The sequence below is a fragment of the Falco cherrug genome, chromosome 1 (genome assembly GCF_023634085.1).
Source record: "Falco cherrug isolate bFalChe1 chromosome 1, bFalChe1.pri, whole genome shotgun sequence".
In the NCBI taxonomy this organism is placed as follows: Eukaryota; Metazoa; Chordata; class Aves; order Falconiformes; family Falconidae; genus Falco; species Falco cherrug.
In genome coordinates, this window is record NC_073697.1 from 30,165,726 (window position 1) to 30,192,485 (window position 26,760).

General features: G+C 35.9%; 1 protein-coding gene across 1 annotated transcript in view; it reads right to left on the reverse strand.

Annotated features, from left to right (window-relative positions):
• Positions 1-9,371: 9,371 nt before the first annotated feature.
• Positions 9,372-26,760, reverse strand: part of PCDH7 (protocadherin 7) — a 284,347-nt gene continuing 266,958 nt past the window's right edge. Inside the window, 1 exon segment of the mRNA XM_027799823.2 lies at positions 9,372-13,697. Within this exon segment, the coding sequence (XP_027655624.2) occupies positions 13,318-13,697 (380 nt within the window). The 3' untranslated portion in view covers positions 9,372-13,317.

Consider the following 26,760-nt stretch of genomic DNA (forward strand, 5'->3'; position numbering starts at 1 on the left):
GAATAATCACTCCTGTGTATCTCCTGGTTGTGCTTCTGTTAGTACAGCCCAAGATGCTCTCTTCTTTCTTTGCTGCCAGGGTGCCCTGCTTGCTTATGCCCAACTTGCATCCACCAGCACTGCCAGGCTATTTCCAGCAGAGTGGCTCCTCTGACAGTTGCAGGGTGCTCTCCCTTTTCAAGCACAGGACTTGGCATTTGTACTCACTGAGGAGCCTTGGTGAGGTTTCTGTTACCTGTTCCTTCATCCTGCCTACTCTGGATGACCATCCTGCTTTCAACTGTATTAGGTGATCTACTGATTTGACATCAACTGCAAGCTTGATAAGAGCGCGCTCCATTCACCACCTCTGGGTCATTGATAAAGTTGTTAAACAGCACAGGTCCAAGGATAAACCCCTCTACTTGTCACTGGTCTCCAGGTAGGGAAAGAGCCATTAACCACCACCTTCTGAGTTCCATCAGGTGCGGGGTGGTTTTTTCATCCAGTTAGATTTTTAAAATTTTTATGCATCCATCCAGACTGTAATGTCCTAACTGGGATCGAAGAATAAGGCAGGAGATTGATGTCAAGGCTTTCAACACTAAGAAAATTATCTCCACTGGTCTAACCTCATCCATAAATCTGTTTGGTTTTTTTAATCACAGGAAGCAAACAGGTTTCTCAGTATTGGTTTACACTTGGCCAACACTGACTCTTCCCAAGCACTTTGTCCTTCATGTGCCCATAATTATGTTTCAGGAGGACTTGATCCTTGATTTTTCCAGGCACCAAAGTGAAGCTGGTTGGCCTGTAGTTCTCCAAAGTTGACATATTAGCCTTTTTGAAGACAACTGCAACATTTGCCTTTCTCCAGTTCTCAGATCTGGCCAGCCTGCTGGCAAAGCTCCTCTTGCTAGCTTTGTCTTCAGCCCTCAAAAAGAGGCCCCTGTGGTCTAAAAGCAAAATCGCTGTTGAAGACACCAGCTACGTAAGCCCCTAATCAATTTCCTAAAATAGCTGGAACCATATACTATAGTTTGCCAGTTTTTCTGATGAACCAGCCATTGAATCAAAGCTGTGGAAATATAATCATCCAAACCACAAAGAACACTGGGGATAGTGGATTTCTGACCTATAGGTTATGTGCTGATTTACTGTATCTGAGGTTTTGGACAACAGATTTTGTTGCCCCTCTTGTTAGATTAAAATTATACATTTTACAATTTTTCAAATAGCATATCTAGATGTAATTTTTGATGCAATAGGTACTAGAAGGTATTGTAATTTCTCAGGACAATTTTAAATCTCACTGCACTTTCTCTTTGAACTAAATTGCTGCTGTTGTTGGGTCACTATATGTCTTTCAGAGGCGGAGTAAGGGGAGACTGTCATGTATATCCAACCCTTGCTGTGTTAATCCAACATTCACTGCTGCTTTTTCTCCCCAGGAAGCACTTTTTAAAGTCTTTAAGTGCTATTGAGAGCAAGAGGGTAAATGTTCTGTACTGACTTTATGGTCAGTGAGCAAAAGCAGAAGTTTCTGGAAAAGGTTGAGGGGAAAAAAACTAAAAAAAAAACCTGTCAAAGGAAGATTTCTTTTCTTTGTCTAATGGACAAAGGTCTATTTTGCCAATGTAATGTGGTACCAATAGTATATATCAATAAACAAAATAATACACACCTATAGTTTACAGTTACAATAAAGTCATGCATTCAGGCAGATCCTTTGAGGCTCTGAAATCCTCACAATAATGTTTTAAGACACTTCTTTTTTCAGGAAGACAGGTTTGAGAGATTTTATGTTTCTAGTGTTCCAACAAGGCTATATTAGAGTGCACTAGAATATGGTATGGCTAGCAAGGAAGAGAATTTATAGGGAAAAAAATTAAAAATACAAAGGTGATAGGCTGTATTTCTCCCTCTTCCTTGCAATCTGCATATACTGGGATAAGCTCTGTTCAGATTTGTCCCTATGCAGACTAGTTCCAGTTACATGGGTAAATTGAAAACAGAATTTGAGTAGTTATTCTTTGGTGTATATATTCTGCTGTAGTGATCCAGGGGCAAGATTTTATTTCTATGACTGAGATATGGGGCAGCTTTCTCTGGAGTAGGCCATGAAAACTTTTATAACTTCTCACTTCTTATACTAACAGCCTTTTCCTTCTAAATGATTACAGTAAGAATTTGATCTATTCACAAATGAGTAGCAAGGATTACAAATAAAGGTCTTTAGACATACCTGATTCCTTTTCATTTTCACAGTTGTGTATGAAAACAAAGGATAGAAGCTGTAAGAGTCTGCAAAGACTGCTATGTTTCTGTTGCTCAGAGGCAGGTCTCTCACTGAGGCATGATATCTGATCCTAGCTCTTTCTACAGTAAATCAGTACTCTCACAGAGGTGGTAATACATCTTTGGAGCTGGAGTACGTCTCCTCCATGTCAGACTGTACACTTTAAGTTCCGCAGGTTTTAAAAGCCAAAACAGATTCTCCTGTCTAATCTTCTGCAGAGCATACCACAGCCCAGAGCCCTGCACCATGCATTGCAAACAAACCTTTTATCAAGCCACATGAAGATACAGGAACTGGTTCTAAATCCTTTGAGTAAGGTAACAGTCACTTACCAGGTAACTCTGTTACCGTCTCTGTGCAGTGCTGCTTTGTTTACAGTAGCAATATCCTTTCAGGGAGATCCATTTGTTTCCATGCTGAGAAAAATACCAGAATTTGTCTCTCAACAGATATTGCTGGTGTGGGACTTAACATTACGGATGATGGTCCGAGAAACTTCAAACACTGAGAGAGTTGGGGGACGTGGTTGCACAAAAAAAGCCTTTTTCTTGTCATCCTTAAGATAAACATCATTAGTAGTTTTCTTGTAGTATTAGTGGCAACTGTGTTTTGGAAAAACAGTATAGAACAAGAATAAGCTCATATTTCTCTCCTTTTCAGAGCTAAGTATTAATTCACTTTGGTCACTTAAATAACTGCATTTCTTTCTTTACAGACTTCCAGCTGTGTAGTCATTTAAGCCTAATCAAATTGTCCAGTTTCTTAACTTTGATCAGAATGCACTTTGTTTCAGGCTTATGTGAATTTCTGTAAATGCTAACTTTTTATTCATTCATTTTAAGGTTAAACAGTATGTACTTCCCAGTTCTTTAACTTGTGCTGCTGCACTGAATGTAGGATTAGTTTATTTTGAAAGCAAGATCTGGAGTTTGAAGAGATTGCAGTACCATTGCTGCCAAAGGAAGATTTTTACATAGCTGAGGAACTCTTCTGGTATTCTGAATAACTTAAAAGAATTTTAGTGTAAATTAAAATAATGTATCTTCACATTTTAGTCTTGGATTTTCCTGTCATGTTACAGCATGATTTTTAAAAACTGCTGCATGACTTTAAGTTCTTTGAACTAAAATAATACTAACTTGTATTCAGTGAAATATTTGTTATGCACATTAGCTTCATGAGTATCAATCCAGTTTTTGAATTTAATTTTAAAGAGAAATAGTATGAACTGAAATTATTAGTATATTGCAGGTTAACCAACAATGATCCTACTGACTCCAAAATGTAGTCTTGATCCACAATTGCTTTCTCCAATGGAATGTGAAGGTGAAGAAACACTTTTTTACTTTCTTTGGAGGGGAAAAATTGTGTCTTTTCATTTCTGTTGGAGGATATAGCAGAAGTTCTAATTACATCACTATGCTAAAAGTTGTAGCTAGAAGATTTAATACAACAGACACTTCCAAATACTCCAAAGACCACAAACATTGCTTGATGAGAACTCACATAGTACTGTATTCTTCAAGTATTTTCTACTGTCTTCTGTTTTTGTACTTGTGTTCAAGAAGCATAAAGTTTGAAATAACACATACTCTTAGAAACTTGTTTGCAAATGCTTTTGGTTTGTTTTGCCCCACATTTTTGTCTATACGAATCCCTGCAATTGGGAGTGTGCAAGACAACAAATATCTGTCACTGATTTCAGCAGAAGTTAAATCCTATTTTTAAAAACCATGTAATGGGCTGTTCACTGTCCAAATAAACCCGGTAACAGTTCTAGTGCTTATAGCCTACATAATTCTGTGAGTCTAGCTATGTGTTTCCTGAGGCACAGAGATTTTAAGTTTAATTAGTAAGTTTATTGCAATTTGGAGAAAAGAAAACCTAATTATTATTTTTTTTTCCTTCTAACATTTTCCCACTGCAAGTTTCCCCAGCAGAAGAAACAGTATCAAAAACATTATCAATAAGAATCTGCTGAAGCAAAGTGTATTACTGTATTGGTTAACAAAATTGTGGCATTGAGGGCTGATCTTTCTTTGTGGGTTTTTCTGCCTGTTTGTGTGTGGGTTTGGTTTGATTTAGGGGTTTTCAGAAGAGAAAGAGACTTTCAACTCAGTATCCCGCTTCCAGTAGTTCTTAGTGCCTGATTAGGTAAGACAGCAGTAGAAACAAACAGGTCTGTCTTTTACTTATGTTCTTCTTAACTTATGTCATACATAAAAAGTATCCAATCTAGATATTGGGGTGTGGGGGGTGTGTTATTTTATTCTTTACATGAGCCAGATTCATGGGATGCATCCCCAAAATCGATCTCCTCTGACAATAAATTGAGCAGTTTGATGCACTTTGAGAAAACACACCATCTTCCATATATCTTGAACCTATTGCTTGATAATTTCATATGATGCTTCATAGCCCATTGATTAAGGGAAACTGAGTTTTTCCCATTTCTCTTCATGCTATTCATGACTTTATACAAACCACTGCCAAACCTCTGTTTTTTTCTAGACTGCAAAGTCATATTTATTCAATAACTTTGATCATGCTACTCAGCATCTCCATTAGTATTTATATCATTTTAAATATAGAGGGGTGGTGGTCAGATCTGTGCAATTATTTGCTTTAAGCAGCAGAATCTATTATGTTTGATAATCCTTCCTCAATTCTAAGCCTTCATTCTGTTGGTTTTTTGTTTTTGATTTTGTTTTTTAGTGTCACTGAACAGTAAACTTCTGGAAACTTCAGATCCCATCACTGTGCAAGCAAAGATAAGATGTATTATTTCTGGGTGTTCCTAAATTTATTTCATCTGCAGTCACTCAGTACAGAAAAAATATTCTGTAACTCTCAGATATGACCTTCTCAGTCCATGACTAACCAAACTCTTACCTTTCTTTATTTATTTCTGAATGGTTATTTTGACTAACTGAGTTTTCTTTGGAACTGAAAAGTGGTATTTAGCTTTTGTATTAATAGATAATACTGTATCTAGCTGATATATTACAGCACTTCATGGCAGCTATAGTCTGAATGCCATATTCTTCAGGTGGAGCTTTTACATTATTTCCCTTGATCAGTTCTATGCCCTTCTAAATGAGCGCATTGCTCTAGCTGTACCATTAATTAGTCATTATCATTGTACTGATGACACATAAATACAATCAGAATATTCAACAGAGACATCCAAAGTGATTGGAAACAAGCTTAACTTACCAGGGTTGTGTGAAAAATGATTTCTTCTTTCTTGTATATATGAAACACTGTTAACTGTATTTCAGAGGGACCTGGAGTATTTGTACGTTTTCCTTTCGTATCTACATTAGGCATAGATTAGAGCAAGAAGAAATCCACTGCTTGTTATTATAGGGTTGTACCCAGCATGTGGTTTGTTCTTTATCACACACAACAGCTTTTCAATCCTGTCTGGAATTCAGGATTTTATCTTTTTTATCAGCATAACACCATATTATTCTAAATTCAAGGCATATTTCTTGTTCTACTACATATACGGACCTCTTTAATATTCAAACTCATGTTTAGAGGTATGTATGAGTGGATCTACCATGATTTCATGCTCCTAAAGATTGGGTGGCAACATGATGCCTGACTGATGCTCAGAGGTCAGACTGAAAAAGAATATGAAATCATTCATTGTTCCAGGGCTCTCTTCTAGTTCAGAACAATGTGGGCAGAAGCTAAGTAGATGCCAAGCTGATTCCAGGAACTGTCAGCAAAAGAACATGAACTAAGAATAAAGAAAGAATCATCTGACTTTTGTTCCAGCAAGTTATGTGAGATGGAAGGATAGAGAGAAATTGAAGCAAGTTTGGTGTTACCCTGTTTTCTAACTTTGTGATCACCATACCCTGCCACATTAAGCAATAGCCACTAATTTATGTATTTTGTTCTGTCTTACTAAACCTTAGAATAGATATAGGACCTCATGCTGAAGGTTCCTGTTATCCAGCATTCTGTCTCTCTGACTTTGGTTGATGACAGAAGTAGACAAATTTCTGGAATCTTGAAGAGTATCTTACAAACTGCTTCAAAAGCCAGAGGTGAGGAGGTGTGAATATACATACATACAGACACACTTAACTGGTATTAGGTCTCCACCTGTTTGTTTGTTTGTTTTTAAATCCTCATTTCTCTTTTTTGCTTATTCAATTTTCAGCCTCTTCTGTTTTGCTCACACCTAAACAATAAATCATTACAGTGTGTGCAGCACTTTGTGGATCTTTTCAGATAAACAGGATCCCTTTCATCTTATTGCAATTTCTTCACTTATACATGTCTTATCAAATATATATTCAATTAACTAAAAGCAGACTGCTACCACTATAATCTTACCTCAGAATCAGCTTTGTTTTCTGGAATCATGTAATATAGTTACTATATAAGAAGAAAAAGCACCAAGAAGATGTTTTACCCCAACTAGACTTAGTATGAGATATAAAACATGCAAGTTCTTCAGGAAGAAGTGGAGGTGCACACTTGTGTGGGGAAAAGACAGACTCCAGTATGAGAGATTCTATTCATGGGATTTTCTGTAGGTGCCTGAAGCCCATGAGACATAGGTAATAAAGAGAAAGCATATTTTTCCTCTTGCTATAGTCTTTTCTTCCTTCCCTGACTCTCCACAAGATTTGGAAAAACTTTGTGATTCATTCTTAATTTAAGTTGCTTTCTCCATGACACTGACCTTGCTGAGTGTAAAATCTACCAAAGGAGAAGTAAACATGCTATGCTAAACCTGCTTTTCTGCTACTTTCTTCCCTCTGTAATATTCTGGAAAGCAGTGATAGCTGAAAGTTCTAAATTTGATTTGGTGGGGTTTTTTGGGTTGGGGTTTGGTTTTGGTTGTGGTTTTGGGGATTTTGTCTTTTATGCATGATTAGAGTGTAAACATGAAGAAGTTTGTTTCATTGCTAAAAGTAGAATGGAAATCTGAAAACTGTATCTTGGCTATCTTAGTCTTTCTAAACCTGCCTTCTCCCACAGTGAATGCCGTAGAAGCCTGCTGAAATTTGTTTTAGTAAGTTTACAAAGAAGGAATAGTAATATATAAATATTTTTAACCATTAATTAAATCTTATCAAATGTCACCTTAAATAGAATCACATGCCTTATAATTAGTAAGAATCCTTTCTTAGAAACTGCAGTACCATACTGTAGATAGCTACAAATTATGCATTAATATCTCCCTATTTTAGGATCCTTCAATCAGTTTGAAAGTCCTAAAGGGATTTGTTTCTGACAGTTCTGTACCATTACATTATACTTATTTGCTGTTCTTTGTTCCCTGTTCTCCCAGAGGCTATTCCATACCACTACAAAATAGGTATTTTACCCTTCCCCCCCCGGCCCCGGTTTCTTGGGAAGTATATCTCAATCTTTAAACCAGCTGTACTTGCTTTAGAAGAAATAGCTGTATGAACTGACTGACTGGAGTCATATCACTTTACTAAGCAATATACTAAATATTCTCATCTAACTCTGGTATTGCTTTCTTCTTTTGCATAGACTAGATGATTTGCACATTTATGAACTATTAAGCATCTTCTGTACACTCCCCTCAGGAGGCTCAATAAAGACATGAAATTATTTCTACCTAGGTCATATTTATTAATTTCAGTCTCTGCATAAGATTTACATTTTTACTGCAATGCAGGAGGGAGAAATGAAACCAGGGTTAAAGGGGAGCATAAATCATTAGGTTTCACCAGTTTATATTATCCCCCCTTACCACTCTCGAGGCTCAGAAAATTTATTTTATCTTCCTGTAATCACCTTCATGGATGCAGTTGGTAAAAGACAAAATAAACAAACATAAAGTCATGCCTTGCATACTACATCTAGTATAAAATAAACATGAAAGCTTCATTGAAGTTACTCATTGAAATACTGCTACTGCTGCAGGAGGTTGAGGGGTAGCTCATTTGAGTGTGATGTGGGAGATCTGGGGTCAGTTGGATTGAATTCTCTCCATAGGCATGCAGATTCAGACCTTTGCTTCTGGAAGGAAGAATCCTTCCTTGACACATTCATTAGAGAAGACCAGGCAATGTTAACTGAAAGCACAGCCAGAGAAAGAAATTTGCAATGTAAAGTTTATTTAAAAAAAAAAAAAAAAAAAAAGAAAAAATTGCAGCCAGCCTGTATTCACAAAAATTAAAGCCAAATCTGTAACTAAGGTAAAAAGATAGAAACAACACTTTCTGTGGTGTTCAGTGGGAAACTGTACACAATGATTTGCAAGGTCGCTGTAGCAATACTGTATTTTGTAGAAAGCAACAAGAAGGGTGTTGTTGGGGGGTGATTTTTAACATTTGATCTTTCTCCCCAAAAATGTACTTTTTACATACTACAATTGATGGAAATTCCAACTTAACGGCTGTTTTGGAATCTGGGTTGGGTTTGGTTTTTTTCAAACAGGCAAACAAAAAGAGTGTGTGACCCAGGCAGCTAAGGAATAAACTCTTTCTGCTTCTTAGATTTTCCTTCTTGAGAAGGGTTTGTTCTTGATCTGCAGTTATGCCAAGATGGATAATTTATTTCACAGCTAGAAAGAACTGGAGGGTTTTATTTAACATTTAGCTCTAAAATGCTGCATTAATTGTGTTGTTCTTTTCAGCATAGATGCTTTGCTAGCATTTTAGGATTTGTTAATATTTTCAAACTTCTTGGGAAAAAATAACAACCTTGTTGATAACCAGAAAATTGCCATTTACTCCATAATGGAAATACCTGAGGTTTTATTTAAGACTTGTTATTCCCTTTAATATGAAGGTTTTAAACACACCTTAATAAGAAGCCCTTTTGAACAGTAATTGGAAACGGCTACCATTACAAGTACTTTATTTCTACCACCAAAACAGCTGTATGCTGTCCTGAGTGACAATAACCTCTACTGAATTTAACTCCATAGACAGGTAAAACTTCAGCTACATCAGCAGCTGAAGATGTGGCCAGTTACAAAAGCAGTTTCATCTTGCCATGCAAAATATAGGTTAAATATTCAAACTAGCATGTAATTTAATCCAGTAAATGTAGAATTAGCCTATCAGAGAAAGTACACTGGCAAATGGGCAACCAGTTGAACATGTTATATTTTAATTTGCAGAGACAAAAATGACAAGCAATTTATTTACATAAAACTGTACAAAAGCAAATTAAATTATGTAAATATTTCATAAATAGAGGTGGACTAGCGTTTAATACATTTTCCCATGTTTAGCATAGTTGCGTGCATAGTGACTCATAATAAACAATGATAAATTGTTCTCTGCTTCACTATCAACATCCAAGTTGCAGAACAATAGTCAATGATTAATATTACAAACAGATCGTACCACACTAAATGCAAGTGCTTTAAAATTTAGGAAAAATTTGTCTGAAAGCATACCCCAGGTAGCTGGTGAACATTGTCGTCTTTGTGTTTATGCTCTTCAGTCAGTAATACAACTTAACTGATGGACTTTCAGTTCTGTTATTTCATCTGCTTCATTCCTTAAGGAAACACTGTGTATATATCACCAATGAAACAAATGGAAGAATATGTCATTGTTCAAGTTCCTTACAAGTGTTTGGTGATGGCTGGGTTTATGGCAAGTTTTTTATTCATATTCTTTATTTTCCTGCTCGACAACTTCCTAGGGTAGCCTTTCAGCCAATTATTTCAGTCCCATTTAAGTTCTTCCCCCACATAAAAATAATATTTAACTTTTTTTTTTTTTTCCTGAAACTCAGGCAGCAGGCCAGTCAGAAACCATATTGAATAAGTATAGTGGATCTGAGATCCAGAATGAGCATTAGATTTTAGACCAAAGCTATTGAATTTTCTAATACATATAAAGTTATATATTAACGCATCAATCTATAAAGGTGCCCTAATGTAAAATACATGCAAAGCTCATTTGAGTTTTCCATGGAAAGAAATAAAATAATGACTTCTATACTGAAATGTGAGGATGGCTAAAAGCAATTAAAAATAAAAATGTCAATTTTCCTGGCAATGTGAACTGGCGACACCTTGCTACGTAACTATAATATAGACTGATCAAAGTTTTCCAGGCAGCAGAATTAAAAAGAAATGAAAAAAAAAAACCCAAACCCCACACAAATAGTAATAAAAAAAAATCCTCAAGACCTATTTAAACCACAGCCTTGTGTTAATAATGCTTAAGACTGGTCCATTAACTGAGTTTGGCAAAAGGCTTCTTTTTAAATATATTATTTATAATTCCTCAGAAAATAAACAGGTAAATATACAGGTTCAAAAAAGTTGGGAATAGCCCCTTATCCCTCAGTGTCCAAACCCAACTACCATTTTACCATAATAATAGGTATAAAAGGCACAGTTGCATATTTTGCATTCACCCTAATTATTTTTTATCATTTTATTAGTTTATTTTTATACAAAAGCACTCTATTTATGGAGTGGCACCAGATTTAACCTATTTTAAATCAAGAGGAAAAATACAAACACAAAATATATCTTTGTGTCATGCCAGGTCAGAAGAGTAATCAGCATATTAATAGTGGCTAGTTCCACTACAATTAATGTGAGTACTTGAAGTAGATAGAATTTTGTAAAAAATTTTTCACACCCATTTCAGATCTAAGGAGATGCACACAAGTAAGGTATCTAATGACTGGTTTATGTGGTGCAAAAATTGGTGAGTGACTGCTGATCCATTTAATCTGAAGGTCTTCTATGACCTGTATTATTAGCCTTGTAGAAAAAGTGTCTAAGAATATATAGAACCAAGCTACCTAATTTATTTTTGTGTGTGTAATATTAAATAAAATCTTATTAAAGGAAAGTCGGTTGAACATTTGTGTTATGCAATTGTGTATTCTGTTGAAACGTGCAAGAAAAATGTGTATACATTACATAAGCATTTTTAGAAGCATTTTTAAACAGGTACTTACAGATTATACAAAGCAGTAACTGCTGTATGCAGTCTCATAACAAAGTACTAGTTTGCATCTCTCCATATTACTTAAATAATTAAACAGAAAGATGTTCAATCATTATTAATCCTTGATTTTAATATTTTCTTTCTAAAATGTGCCCATTCATCGTAACTGCTATAAACAAACTAATGTTACTCGAAGGAAGTAAACCCAAGAGAGGAGAATGAAATGGCCAATAATGGCACATCCCGCTATATGGAGAAGTGAATTGAAAAGATAAAGGTGATGAGTTGTATTGATTTACCAACCTCTACTTTAGGCTGTCTAAGGTTATTTCAATGCAGTTCTTCAAAGCAAGAAACTACCCAAAGCTACATTGTGACTACAGTGTACTAGAGAGCCATCTAGCCATGCCTTAATGCCAGGTTACACATCCAGGGATTTTAACGCTTTTCCCCTTGAGCCGTCCTTGCTGTGTTGTTCGATTGTCAATTTCATCGGAATGTCTGAGCTCAGTCTGTCATTATTACTATATCATCAGCTACAAAGCAACTGGTTGAAGTTCTCCGTGTTTTGTTGCTTTTATTGCACAAAAACCTGTTTCATTTCCTCTTCCTTTCAAGAAGCGCTGACCATGAGAATCGTTATAGCCCAGAGCTCTTGCATATCTTGGACTCCTTCTGACTCACCTTGACCTGCTAGGTAAGTATTGTACCGCTTTCAAACCATTTTCTATCTAGCCTAAATGTTCAGTCTTGGCATCATTTAGTATTGCACTTCTCTTGGTATTAAACGCTTGTGTTTCAAGAAAACCTTCATTTATATTTTTTACATAATTGAAGCAATTAATAATCTGCAACGCTGATGACAAAAGGCTTACACTCTGCAAAGGTTTTGTATTTGATTTGTAATACTCTCTTGTCACTACATCATCCTATCGTCCATCCTTTCCACCCCACCAAGCATTCTCATTAATGCAGGCTTCTACTACTACTATTAGTTATTCATTTTGATCTTAAAAATTCCCTGGAACTGGCATATGCAGCATATCATATGCAGCATCTGCTGCAACATATCATGTCATTACAAAAAACCCCACATTAGTTCCTTTGGGCATTCAACTGAACCGCAATGGAGAAAAAAAAAAAAAAATTGTCATCTGGATTTGTGAACCATGCTGCTGTACAAAATGTAACTGAAGGTGTGTTATGAGTACATGTGTGTGTATTTGCAAATATGTTAGTTTCCTAAGCCAAGCCCCAACACTTAGCAGTTCCCCTGATCCATTGTGTGATCTTTGGCCTTTTTGTTATTACGATCTTCCCAGCTAGATGTTAGTCTTGCCCAAAATAATGATTTCAACAGTTTATCATCACTATCCTACAGTATATATGTTACTAATTGTGTTTATGTTGAAGTCGTCATTACAGAGAAGGAGAGAAAGAGACACAGCAAGAACATGTTTGTTCTATGGATAAAACAGAACTGGAGTTCATGAATCATAGGAAAGTATGCCATATTTTTGACTGCAGTCTCAGGCCGAATGTGTTTCTGGTTGCTTCCAGCCTCAGATGAGGGGTGAGAATATTAAAGCTGTGGTCTTCACAAAGTGCCTATTAATGATTATTCCTTTATATTTATCTCTATATCTGAATGGTTTCTGAAGGATTGTCCCTGGCAGGGATCAGCAATGTTCAGATGATATGTTTTGAATACATTTTTCCTGACCTGTTATCTTCAACAAGCCAGACGACAATCAAACAAAATGAGTGGCTTAACTCATGCTTCTGCAGAGCACAAACACCAGTGTGTTGTGTTCTTTATAATCAAGCTCATTACTATGGGAGGAATTTGCAACCATAGATTAAGGAAAGTATAAAAATCAGTGAGGGGAATTAGACATGCAAGTAACAACGTTTTCTACATTGTACAGTATAGTCAGACAGACAGTATAATTAAATGCCTGCTGTGGAGGCAGAAGTGGCGGGCAGATCTTTTGTCTCTTTGGTGGCCCCCTCTTTTTTGTTTCTTATTTTCTATTAAAATTGTTTTGATTTTAAGACTTTTGCCCCTTTTCTTTCTTACAATATGAAAGGACTTTGTTGCTGCTTTTTAGCCTACAGGTAAACTTCTCTTCTAGTTAGAGTATTGACAGGAGATGGCTTGTATTCCCCTGTCTGTGTAAGGGGGATATCCTCTGGATTGCCTTCTTCATTTTTGCTGAAACTGGCTGCACTGAAGGTCTCATAGGATGAGGTCAACTTTTTGTTAAGGAGGTTTCTGTTGCGATCACCCATGAGGGAGGCTTCTCCATTGGCCAGCTTTTCTTGACTGCCCCGTTCATCAACAGGCATGAAAGTGGAGAGTTTTGGCTGGCTCTTCTGCTTTCTTTCAGGAGAAGTGCGAACTGGCATCCAGCAGGAGTCCGAGTGGCCGTATTCATCACACTCTCGGGTACATTTCCCTGTCAGGGCTACATCTGGTAGAGGCCTTGAATCTGAAAGTAAAATAGAGTTGTCTTTACAAATTAGTAGTATTACAATGACTTCCAGTGAAACTGAGAATCCATAAATTCACAAAAGGTATTTTTAAAGATCTCGGTAAGAATGTTGCAATAAATTCCTTGGTATTTTTTTTTTTTTTTTTACATTGTATGTGCCTATAGGCAACAACTATAGCTCCTCAACCTCAAAAATTGAAAAATAAGATTATTAAGCCACTTCCTGTGCTTGTAAATCAATCTCAAAAGCATTTGCCATTATATAATGAATGATTTTTGATGTCTGAAAGAGTCAACCAAGCACTTGATTCTATACTTTCAATTTTCATGAAATTATTAAAAATACCTTTCTTTGAATTTTTTTGTTAAAAATGCTTTGAATTTATGTGACAGGAACCTGAGGCCTTGCACCCTGCCAAATACTTGTGAACATGCTTAATGCCCTGCAAGTGACCAGCTCTATTATGACAAAGAGACTAAATTTGCACATAATGTAAACCTCTGCTTGTTTTTCGGAGGATCAAGCATTCATTGTTAGTATGCAATATGCTACATGAATTGTACAATCAATAATTAGGAGGAGCATACAAACCCCCTGCTATTCGTTATAAACTTAATCTAACATGTACGGGTAAAGCTGTCCTGTGTGTTGTGTTTGGAGGGACAGGAAGAATCTGAGTGCTGCCCAAGCAGATGCACTAATATTTTACATGTGCCTTGCATTAGAAAGCGTCCTTTTCCACATCACTGTGTCCAAGCTTTCTGCCTACTGTACTTGTAAGAGCTTTCACTGAAAACTAGCAAAGGTCAAGGGACTGCAGGATTGACTCCTACCAGACAAAAACACAGGTAGTTTTTAATATTTGTATTTTGATATTTGCATTTCAACTGAATTAAAAAGCTACCTGAAGTGTTTAAAGCACTGGGTAAGATTCTGAAACCTGGCTTTTATTCAGTTATTATTCAGGCATACTGCACTTTATGGTCTCTACAAGCTTCCCACAAAGTAACAACATGATACTCAAACCATTAAAGCTGACAAAGAAATCAACAAGTAATTTAATTGTAAAGAATATGCATATTATTTATTAGTAACAGTTGTCAACATTCTTATAGAATCTACCACATGTACTCTGAATCGTATTTCAGTATGTCACTGCTTTTAATGAGGAAAACAGCACTGATGTTTAGATAACTCACTCTGCAGCTGAGATATGTAAGGCTGGGAGGAGGGAACAGGATGTTTCACCACCACTCCCTCCCTCCCTCCCAGTTGTACCCTTTAAGGCTTTTGCACTTAGACTCAGCCATGATTCTCACATTTTTTTCAGTGAGGAATTCAAAGGCTATGGACAGTTATTAGCCTATCAGTTTTCAAATGACTCTGTTCTGGAGACATAGACAGAAGATAGGGACTGCAATAGGAAAATCCTCTATTTGTCACCTAAATCTAATATTATTCTGGCACTCCCTAAAGGTAAGAAGCATAATTAACTGCTGAGTTGCATGTGATGTGCTTCGATTTTCAACAGAAAACCCTTCTTCATATTTTGACAACAGGGCAAATCCTCTTCCCATCTAAATCTCAATAAACTCCTTAAACAGCAGTTTATTTCCAAACAATGACCATTAAACATTATGCTTGCTACTAGTATTTCTGTTACTTTGGCAGACTATTAGCAAATGCTAATCAAAGCAATATGTCTGACCTTTATTTAAAACAAAGGAATATGTCTGTATTGAAAAGGATTTTTTTGTTGTTGTTGTCGTTTGAGTGGGTTTTTTTCCAGATTGAAACAACTAATGTCTCATTATATCTGATGGGGTTTTTTTTAGTGCAAACATATCTTGAATCAGCATTAATTGGGTTGATATAAATCCTTCCCTTGCTAGCAGTCCTTGAATCACTCACTTCACCATTTTGCATTGTAGTGCATCCCCTGTTCACTTCTGGACAAATATTAGGATTCTTCCTTATAAAACGTGAGGATTCCCTGCACAGTTCAGTCTTATAGTGCTGCTTTATGAAGCAACGTCTAAGTCAGTAGGTGGCTGGCTCTCCCTGTTGCATTAGGTGATAAACTTCATCTTTACACCCACAAAAGAGCTCAGGGAGACACTGGCAAGGTAATACAGCCCAAATAGTACCTTGACAGACTATTCCCAGGCCCATCAGAGAGGCCATCGGCCCATCAAAGACCAGTCTGGAGGTATGCCTAGGTATGTAGGACACCTTATGGTTTATGGGAGGCGGGGGGAAGCAGGCTGGGAAAGCATAGGACTTATTCAGTGATGTTTAGGGGAGGAACCAAATGGAGAACAAGTGAGGGTTTTGAGTCATTTTGGGAGGAACAAGAGTGAGAAAATAGATAAGGGTATTAAAGGGCCAGTCACATGTAAATAGTTTGCTGGTTATTAAGTTTGTCTGGTTGTGTCCTGTGCCTGATCAGCACTGTCCTGTCTTCTTAGTAAATTCCTTTCTAACTCTTTCCTGGGTATGGGTTCTCTATTATGTGCGTATGTGTGTGCACATATGTGTGTATCCACTCTCATGTAGTGGACTAGTGGACTCTTTTCCGGCCAAAGGGAGGAACAGAATGAGGCCACTGATGCTGTCTGTGTATGTGTGATTGCACTGAGTGTGATCTGTGTGGCCAACTGGATGCATTTGGTGTATGTGTGTGCCTACCAGGAATACATCTTCATCTTTGCTGCTGGTTGGACCTGCAGACATGGAGCAGGAGCAGCAGCAGCCTCATCTACCTCCAGCTGTCAGATCTGGTGCAATATATCTTCATCTAAAATACCCTTCAATTAATATTTGGCACGCGCAAGCCTTCTACTCCATTGCTTTCTTGCATCTGTTTTAAGACCTTGATGCAGTACAGCATGTAAGCACACATTTAATTTAACATGTTTTGAAATCTGTTGTATTTTAACTGCTCTTCTGTCTAAAAGATGGACATAATTTCAGTGTTTGGCAGAGGGGAGATGTGCAGGAAGATGTTTGTATGTGTGTTATATCAGAAGATGGGTAAAACATCTGGTGCTGTCAGGACTAAACTAGTACCTAAACCAGTCAGTTAAGGAAAACTTGGGTACTTTCTATACACTGCAGTAGATCACAGAGATTTAACCTTCATTTTGAATCAACTGCCACACCGCTTCAGCTACAAAGTAATTAACAGTATTTTGCTAATTCCCTGAACAGACTGACCCTTTTTTGCAGAGCAGTGACTTTACGTTCGGTTTTTTGCATTATCTGGTCCATGGAGTTGTGAACAACCTCTGAATTGGGGGGGAGGGGGAAGTTGTCTTCTAGCATAATTTACTTTCAAATATACCTATCTCTAAGTGACATGCTCTTTTAAGTACTTCTCAGCTTAAAAGTTAAATACTGTAGAAGCAACCACAATGCTAGCTGACAAGCCTAACTGAATATGACACAGCAAAGAATTTGTCAGTACAATTGGCACATCATCACGGAAGAGGACAACAGATTTATACACAAGTTATATATCTGGAAACTGACTCAAATAAGTACTTAAAATGCCAGTTATTAACAAAAAAATTTTATCACAATGTGAATTAGTGAGAAAGTAAACCTGGAAGGATAATATTACTTATCATACAAAAAATCTGTAGATATGGGTTTAGGTTTTAACTGTTTATACAGACTACTCAAATTTAAGCTTTTAATTGCATGAAATTATCTTCAGAGTTACAATGGAACATGTAATGTATGTTATTTTCAAACATATCCTCTTACAGTGTCTCTACATCAGAACTAGGTATTGCTTGGCTATTTGCAAAGCCATTGTAAACCCACTCCTTAAAATGAAGACATTTAGACAAATTTTTATGTATACATATAAATGGAGACTTCAAAAGTGAATATTTATAAAGCAGATTTCAGTTGCAACTGCTAAGACTTCAACTTAAAAAAAAATTGGAGAAAACTAATTTACAGGGTCTTACAATCTAACGTTCTCATTGCATCTGATATAAGCTTTCACCACCAATTTCTGAAGTTAGCTAATAAGTATATTTTTTTAAAAATAATGAATTTTATCATTAATCAAACAAATCTTTACAAATTTATGGATAATTTCTGAGACAGTAATACCTTATGTTTTCCATAAGACTTTGTACAAAAGCATGCAAATAAATGAAGTTTATTATTTATGTGCTTATGTTTCTGCTAATTGTAGTGAACTGTTGTTTTAGGGCTAGAAGGCTTACTAGTTATCAAAAAAGGAAGGCATCTACCATGGCAGTGTGGAGAGGGGAAATATTATGTTCTATATCCAGTTTAAAGCTAAAAAAGTTAGCAACCAAAATATTCCACCTAAGTAGTTTTTCATTATTTTCTCTCCTCCCCTTCCTTACCAAAGGTCAGTATTTTTCATCAAGTACTCAGTAAGCATTATCAACAAGTCAACAAGTACATGTTACAAGTTATGTGCTTTTTTATATGCACATATTGCAGTAATATGATCAATGATGCACATTCGCTCTGCTCTGCACATTTTTTAACAACTGTTCTCATACAATTTATTTTGTAGAAACACAGCATTATCATTTAGTTATTACATTGTCCTAGCCTATAGTCTCTTTTATAGAAAGATGCAAGGAGATTTCATTTTCTCAACTTTTTTAAACCACACACAAAGCCTATGGCAACAACGGACTTTAAATGTACTTAAGTAGTCAAAAGCTCTGTTCCATTTGTCCCTGCAGCTGTAAAACCCTCTGAAGCAACACTGACACCCAAGCTAGATTCAGTAATTTTAACATTCCCAGAGAGAATGCTGTGCTCAGAAAACATTCCTCGCTGTAGACCTTTTCTTGGAGGAGTACATGACCACAGTAGCCATACAGTACTACAGCAGTGCAACAGTACTTGTGTAAACCATGCAGCCTGGTCCACAGGATCTGAGGAGTCATTGGCAGATGATTTTTAAATAGTATCTATGACAAATCAATGACTACATGCAGGTTTTGCTGCCTTTACCCTTTGATGGATCCATAACATCCCTGCATGGTTCCAGTTATGGAGGACCTGTAAAGAATGCCTTTGCAGTAGTTCCAGGCTACTGTGAGAAAGGAAAAAGGAAAAGGAACTTTCATACAGTAATGATGGAAACTGTGGTTTGGATGAGCCACTTTTCATTCCATCTTTTCCTGCACTCTGTATACACATATACTATATTCAGAGGACCATCCAAATTCAAGGGAAATACCAGTAAGGCTATGTAATTAAACAGGTCCATTTACACAGCTTTTATATTAAATGGTTGTCTATTTTATGAGCTGTGTGATTGGAGACAGAATAGCCCTCTTAAAGCATAACAAGTATTGACTATATGATCAGAGAACAATAATGCAGAAAACAGCTGAGAGGGTATATATTGTAGAAAATCACTGTTAAAGGGGGAAAAAAAGTTAAGCTATAGTGATACACAGCTACAGCAGTACTGTCTGAAATTCCTGCTTCCTAATTACAGTAATTGAAGAACTGCACCCCAGTTAGTGCTGTGGCATATTCTGACATGCCAAGATAGTATTAAAATACTTAAACATGTTTGAAGGCATCAGCAATTTCTTTCTGTGCACCTAAGGCTAAATACAGTTAAACAGCAATTGAACATATCTCAAGAAGCATTTAGTGCCCCAAGGCTTGGACTGCTGTCATTCTGAATGCAACATTATCCTGTACTGCAGAGATAGTGCATGCCATCTCTAAAACAGTCCTAACGAATAAAGTCAAACACAAATCCACTGTTTGAGATATGCCAACTGCACTGAAGTAATGAATATATTAATTGCTTTTGGACCAGAATAATTGAATGTATATCATGCCCAATTCTGAAACTATTTTCAATGCTTAAGAAAATACTTCAGAGTACAGAAAGGCTTACCTGTACATTGATCAAATGATTAATACTGTGAGATGAGGTATGACAGAAGGGTTTACAATAATGGATTCTGAACCTTTTTATTCTTTCATTATGCAAGGAAAAAAAGACATGGAATGAAAGCGAGAATTTTCAATACTTGAAAAATAGTAAAATAAAATTATCCTTTAAACAATTCCAAAGAACAGCAATACTTACTGCTGTAGTGTGTCAGAATTTGAAGTACTTAGCTGGTTTCAAAAGAGACCAGAGTGGAATTTCCAAAGCAAACAGGAGATACTATATAGTCCTCTACCACTTATACTAATAAAAATAAACCAAGAAAACAAAACAACACCATAAGAAAATAGGAATGGGTAACTGATTATTTACATTTGTAAAAAGCTCGTGCTAGATGAAGGAAAGTGAGTTAGCCAGGAGAGAAGGCAGCTGAGGGAGAAAACAACACTTTTTATGTACCTAAAAGGCTATAGTAAAGGAAGAGTGAGAACGATCTGTTTTCCATGCCCATTGTGGAAAGGACCAAAAGTAATGGCTTGATTGCAACAATGACAAATCAGGCTAGAAGTCAGAAACAATCTTTGAGGATAAATGTAGTGATGAAAGATTACAGACACTCCACCTCTGGGAGGATTTTATGAATATCTAGAAAAATGTCTCCCAAGGCTAACATAAACATGGCTAATCCTACCTTGCTTTACCAAGGATGCATTAAATGACCTCTAAAGATTCCTTTCAGCTCTGCAATTCTGTTAATATGATTACTAACATTTATGTACTTCAGCCTCAATCCAATCCTTAACCATTTCTGGGTTAAGATTCTTGACTTATTTGATAATAAATTAAGCTTAGAAGTTGGGCTTAGGTTCAGCTAAAAGTCCATTTGAGAATAACATCCTCCTTAAAATTTTATGTTAATAGAATTATCCCCCCCCCCCCAAAAAAAAAAAAGGGTTGGATTATGTAAGACAGGTGTTAGTCAAAGGAATACAGAAACAAAAAGCCAGTAACGCTAAAAAATCCCCACTCTCAAGTTCCAACATGACAATCTCACATTTATAAAATCTTCTTGCCTGAGTCCCATTCCATTCATTCCATTTTACAGTTTCATCAAAAAGTTAAAGACTGAATACTGCTTCTAACTGTAATGGTACAAAAGAAATCATGCCTCTGAAGTCTGTTAAACTTGAAAGTGGTATGAAAGGCTCTGTAAAGCAGAAAATTTCGACAGTGTTTCCTTGTATGAAACTTTGGGGTTTTTCACCCTTGCATAATACCTGCCTCTGTTTTAGGGCATAAAAGAGTCAAATAAGATAAATAATGTATAAGATTTTTATGCATTTCCCTTGTTTAATTAAACAGACCATACCAGACTACATAGCTACTTAACATGACTCAGACATGTAAACAAAGAAGTATTACCCAAGCAATAAAATTCTTGGCTTAAATTCCACAGTCATTTCTATCACACTTGCCTCCAGCAGGTTAAGGTACAATACTCTTTAATTGTCTATCTAATTATAGAATAACTCCATAAAAAAGTTTCATACCTAAATTAATGTTTGTACTAGCTCTGTATATTGCACCTGTGATCTTCGAGGAATCATCAATATCTCACAATTGACTTAAAGTTTGTTTATATCAAAACCAGACCTATGGTGTTGGTTTTACACTAAAAAAATAGTTGTACTCTTCCAGGCCCGAGTCATATTAATCATCTTGTTTTCAATGGAGAGTCATAACAGAGGTTGCATACACTATTATGTGTAAGCGAAATAAAATTGAACAGACAATTCTAGACAAATACTAATTTAAAACACTGATTACATTATAATATAAAAAGGAAGCACATTAGAAACATATGTCTTTCTCTTATGTTGTATTTATCCTGTAGTTCAGACTTTATTTTTTAATTTTTGTTCACAGGACCAATTGTATATATATCATGAGGACTAATAAGTATCAGCTTATGTGCTACCAGTGGCAAGTGCTGGACTAAGTATACAATGCTGAACTAAAATTTCCTAGATTTTAATTTTCTAGATTTAAATGTAATTGCTACAAGAGTCCTTGTAATCCTGTTAAATCCTTTGATAGCCTGATTTACTTCTATCACTGAAATGGCAACATATCCTTCAGAAAAGTAAGACTTTATGGCTTCCTGAAGTAGCATAGACAACATGATGTAGGAAACAGCTAAGCTTTCTAATTGTTCTGCCAATCTGATGCTAAAGCATTAATCTGTCACTGTGTAAAATTACATACCTTTATTTTTTTCAGTAAAACGTGTCACTGCTTAACAAACTCTAAGCTGAAACAATTTGTGAAGCAATTAGAATGTCAGCTCTCCTAAAGATGACTTAAGAAAAGTCTGAATCAGGGCTCAAAAGTCAACATAATTTCCTTGATACTCATGCCAAATTGATGGAACTGCAGGAGCTCTAACAGAACAGAGTAGCTAGCAGCCATTATTAGCTCATCTCAGCTGTATACTGTGCCTCCCTTTTATTTTATGTCTTCACAATAAGGATTTAATTTTTTTTTTTTTTTTAATCAGGAATGGACACCAGGTAGGAAAACTAGTGCTTTTGCCACAGAAAAGAAAACAAGATTACGTGATTTCCCCTCATCTCCCTCCAATTTATGCTCATCTCATTCAAAAGGCAACTTATTTTTTGAGATACTACAAGTAATGTTTTCTAGCTCGTACTCATTAATTCATTACTTCCATTTAGAAACTAAAAGCAAAATCCCAAAATATGTTCAATGTCATTAAATTTCATGGATATCTCACAAGGATCTGAGAGGATATCTGGAATCAGTAATGAATGGTGAATATATAGAAGTCAGTGACTTGACAGAGCTGCAAGCTGTTTTGTAAGCTTGTTGTTTGTTGAAGTGATGCCAAAATGCACTAGATACACCTGATGTTTAGGTTCAAAGAGTGACTGGTTAAATAGACATAACCGCCACACACATGGCTACTTAACTGTGTATCGTAAGTAACGGGGTGGGGGGAGGGCAATGAACAAACAACAAAACTGAACCACTTGTGGCTATGGACAAGAACTCAAACTAAAATAAAAGTTCTGGTTGAATGCTTCTGTGCTTAAGAATTGGCTTTAAGGGAGAATACTGATTTCTCTTTCACACCTTTCAGTGAGTTACTTTTTTCTTGCAGAATTATTCTGCCACAACATAGTAAACTTGAACTGATTATCTTGATAGAACCACTGCATTCCTGAAAATGAAATACTTTATACAGTTCTACTTCATGCAGCAACATGTTGCTGGATTCTGGATCTTATTTCATTCCTGCATATAAAGAATAAAATATTATATAATAACTTATTAAATAGTAGTACTGCTTTCAGAAAAAGGGAATTACTCATGTTCCCAAGGAATTTTCTGTGTGACTCACATAATGTTTATTTTTTTACAAGTCATAGACTCTCAAAGGTTAAACTTCAACAGTAACTGTAAAATGTGCTAAAACTCTATTATTTTTTTATTATGTTATTTTCAAATGGAGGGAAGAATAAAGTTCTCCGTGCTCTGCATGCAAATGATCATCTAAATAATGCAGAGCTCAGCAAGAAGCAGAAACAAAAACAAATAACTTGTGACTACTTGTCCTTTTAGTAGCTGTCAAGAGGAAGTTGTGTTGTATGAAGAAATGTAGCAGTCATGTGAAGTATCCATTTAACCTTTTATGTTCACATAAAGGGAGCCTTATCCCACACAATGGAAACAAATACTTATCTGTTCATGTCATACATGTTTCTCTCACAAATAAACTTATGAATTTGTAATTTTACTTACTTAATCATACTAGCAAGGTCTGGGATACAGAACCAAATTTAATTCAATTCAGTGAATTGAAAGGAACAAAGAATGCATTTTCATTCCTTTAGTAGAATATCTACGTCACCAGATCTAAACAAATATTAAAATAGAAATAAAAGACTTTTCAAGATTATTGTATTAATGTACATTTTTTCCTGTTTGTATAAGTATACTCCAGAAGAAATGGGTTAAATGTTATAAAATATAGTGTTCATCTTCACTAATCATGAAGCATAGCAGAAGTATAAAATCATACAGCTCAGGAGTAAATGGTAATACTTCCACCTTTCACAGAGAAAGGACATGATTCACTGATCAACTAGTTCCAGACTCTTGTCTTTTGTTCCATGTCAGTGGCATAAGCCACAGTGTCACTCCAGTCTTTAGACGATTTATTTTGGAATCCTTAACTTTTCCTAAGAGGTAAAATCTACCCTGAAATTAATCCACATAAGTAAGTTTGTACTTCTGTTACAAGTACTGCTGCTTTCTCATTGAGCTGATGCAGGGGAGGGGGAGTGTTGGGAGCCTTTTTTGCTGTTGTTGTTTTTATAGTAAGTATGCGGAAGCCTTCACACCTCAAAAACTGGAGAGACAAACAGAAAAAGATAATGAATCTCTCAGTGTGATTTATGTCCTGCTCAAAGGGATTCTTTTTAATTTTTTTTATTGATTTTTCAGCTGTGTGTGCAGATTACAGCTAGTGAATTAATTACAAACATCAGCTTGGAATGGTTACATACTTATGACAGATTCATCTGGGTTACAGTCCATTAGTAATTAAGTATTAAGCAGAGCACTAATTCCCCTTGTGCATGTACAGTAGATAGACTGTAATCATACACATGAATCATAGGGATGTTGTACTAAAAGAGATTAGAGTATCAGTGTTTATCTCACTATAGAATGGAAAAGTATAATGATAATTTTATTTATTTTATCCTAATTGAAAATATAGAAGTCTGAGGGAAACAGAACAGAGAAGAAAAACATAATCAGGATTTACTTGTAAAGTCTAAGGCTGACAGAAATAGCAGTCTCAATTTTTCTTGTGGGAGGGGGAATCTAATGGATAATGTGATGTGTATCAAAATTTTTTGACCCTTGCCCTTGACACTAAGTATCCTACAGTGTTTCATTCACTCAATAGTTATAGGAGGTAAAGAAGTAGAATTCTTACCTTACAAATAGAACTGCTAGTTGAACAAGCTTGGACTTGAACAGGTGTCTAAGCATACTAGTCAGGAGCTATGACTCGCCCCTGAGATAAAGATAGTGGGTTATTGTTTGCTTTCCCAGCTACTAGGTAACATTTTCTTCAGATTTCCTAAGCCACACAATTGAGTGGATAGTCGAGCATATCCTTCTACAGATTTCTTGAGATATTCCTTCAAAATATGTGAAATATTTCCTAGCCCCAAAGTAAAATTAGAAATATTTTTGTCAGAAGTGACTCCAGTGGAAGTGCGCTTTAATAAACCAGTTCTCTTCATTGAAGAATGTTTAACATTGCAATTTTCTGCTCTTGCAAAGTGTGTAACCAGACCCCAAAAATCTTAAATCTCAGAAAATATCCCATTATTTTTAATTTGTGACATTTCCAGATTTCTTAAGAAGTACAGTACATACAGTTTGGACTACTGCTTCATAGCCAACATCTACTTTTTCAAGAATAAATCAGATTATAATCTCCATCATTTCACTCATTTGAATATCAGGAATTCTCTTACATTATTAGTTTATGCTTTCACTCAGACTTCAATAAAAATGACAAAATATTTGAAACTGGGCAATGTTAAGCTTGCTCCACTTGCAGTGTATGAATGAATTCTTGACAATAGGTAGGAAAAACCCGTTACTTATATCCGTTAAGGTAGCATAAAGCCCAGTCAAACAAAGATCTTTGTTTTTAAAGAGTACATATACCAAAGAAAATGAAGATATTAGTGTGTAAAATGTATTGGCTGCAATATAGGAAGAAAAATTAAACCTCTTGATTATCCCCAGTGTAAATCTACAGAGTAATTTCTGTTCATCTACCCAATATCAGTCACAGTAGTCATAATCACTTAGCAGTTACAGAGTTGTTTTGAAAATCTGAACAAGACGTGGAAAACTAGTGATTAAGAGGTCAAGTACAGGATCTGGGTAGAACATAAAGAAGTAGAAGATGAAAACATGTTTATCAGACTGAATCAGAAAGAAAAATACAAAATCTGCAGATTTTATCTGAGTTGAAAGACAATTATTGTTAAAGGGGAAGGAGTAATTTGGTATTTTTGCAATGACTATTTCAGAAAAGTTTTTAATAAACTGTTAATTTCCTTCTGTTAAATGGTCATTGGCTACTATTGCCCCCACAATGTCTCATGGCTAGATCATGTGGTACATACTTTGTGCAGGCAGCTTCCTTTCAGGACATAGAGAATACAGTTTCATGAATGAAAAATATTCAGTAGAAAATTGTTTTGTGCACAGTGGTTTAGTCTCTGGCTACTTTCTGAGATCATAATAGGGATGCCAGTTGAAATTGTGGTTCCTGTGAATGTAAAGCATTGTGCAGTGGAGTATAACTAATTTATTCATATAACAGATTCACTCTTGGATGGTGCAATTGGTTTTCACTTTGGTCAACTTTGAAGCTATAACTTAGGGAGAAAATTGCATGACGAAATGTCAGTTACCTGAGCCACCATAACTGTCAGAGGATGGAATTATTCCAAAAGAATTATTCAAAGATAGTGGAACACTCCTACTAGAAACTGGGCATCACACTTGGATTTTTCATGATCCTTGTACAGGAGTGAGCACCAGAGAGAGTGATGAACATGTCCCTTTGTAAGCAAAGCACCTCTGATGGTAGTGATCCGTTAAATTAGGCCTAGACTAAGCATAGTGGATAAACTCACAGTCCACAGTAGTGGACACCAGTGATTAGTTTATGAAAGTTACACTTCAAGTTAATTAATTTAATTGGACTGGTAAAGCATGGCCATAAAAAGATATGTTCTGTTTTATATCAGAGATGAGTGGCTGGCTAGATTAAGTTGAAAATTATGTTTACTTTTAAGTGATATAGATAGAAATGGAAGAATGAATATGTTCTCAAAACACATTAACTAAAAATACTTATCAGCATTAAAATTAACATTTATTTTATTCTGCACTTTAGGAATCTTATTTTTTATTAGACTGTTTATGGATACTCTCAAATCTCTTTCCCAGCAGGTATGTGAAAACTCACTTAATATTTAGCAGTGCAACAGACAGCTAAACAAACTCTCAGTGAATGCTTT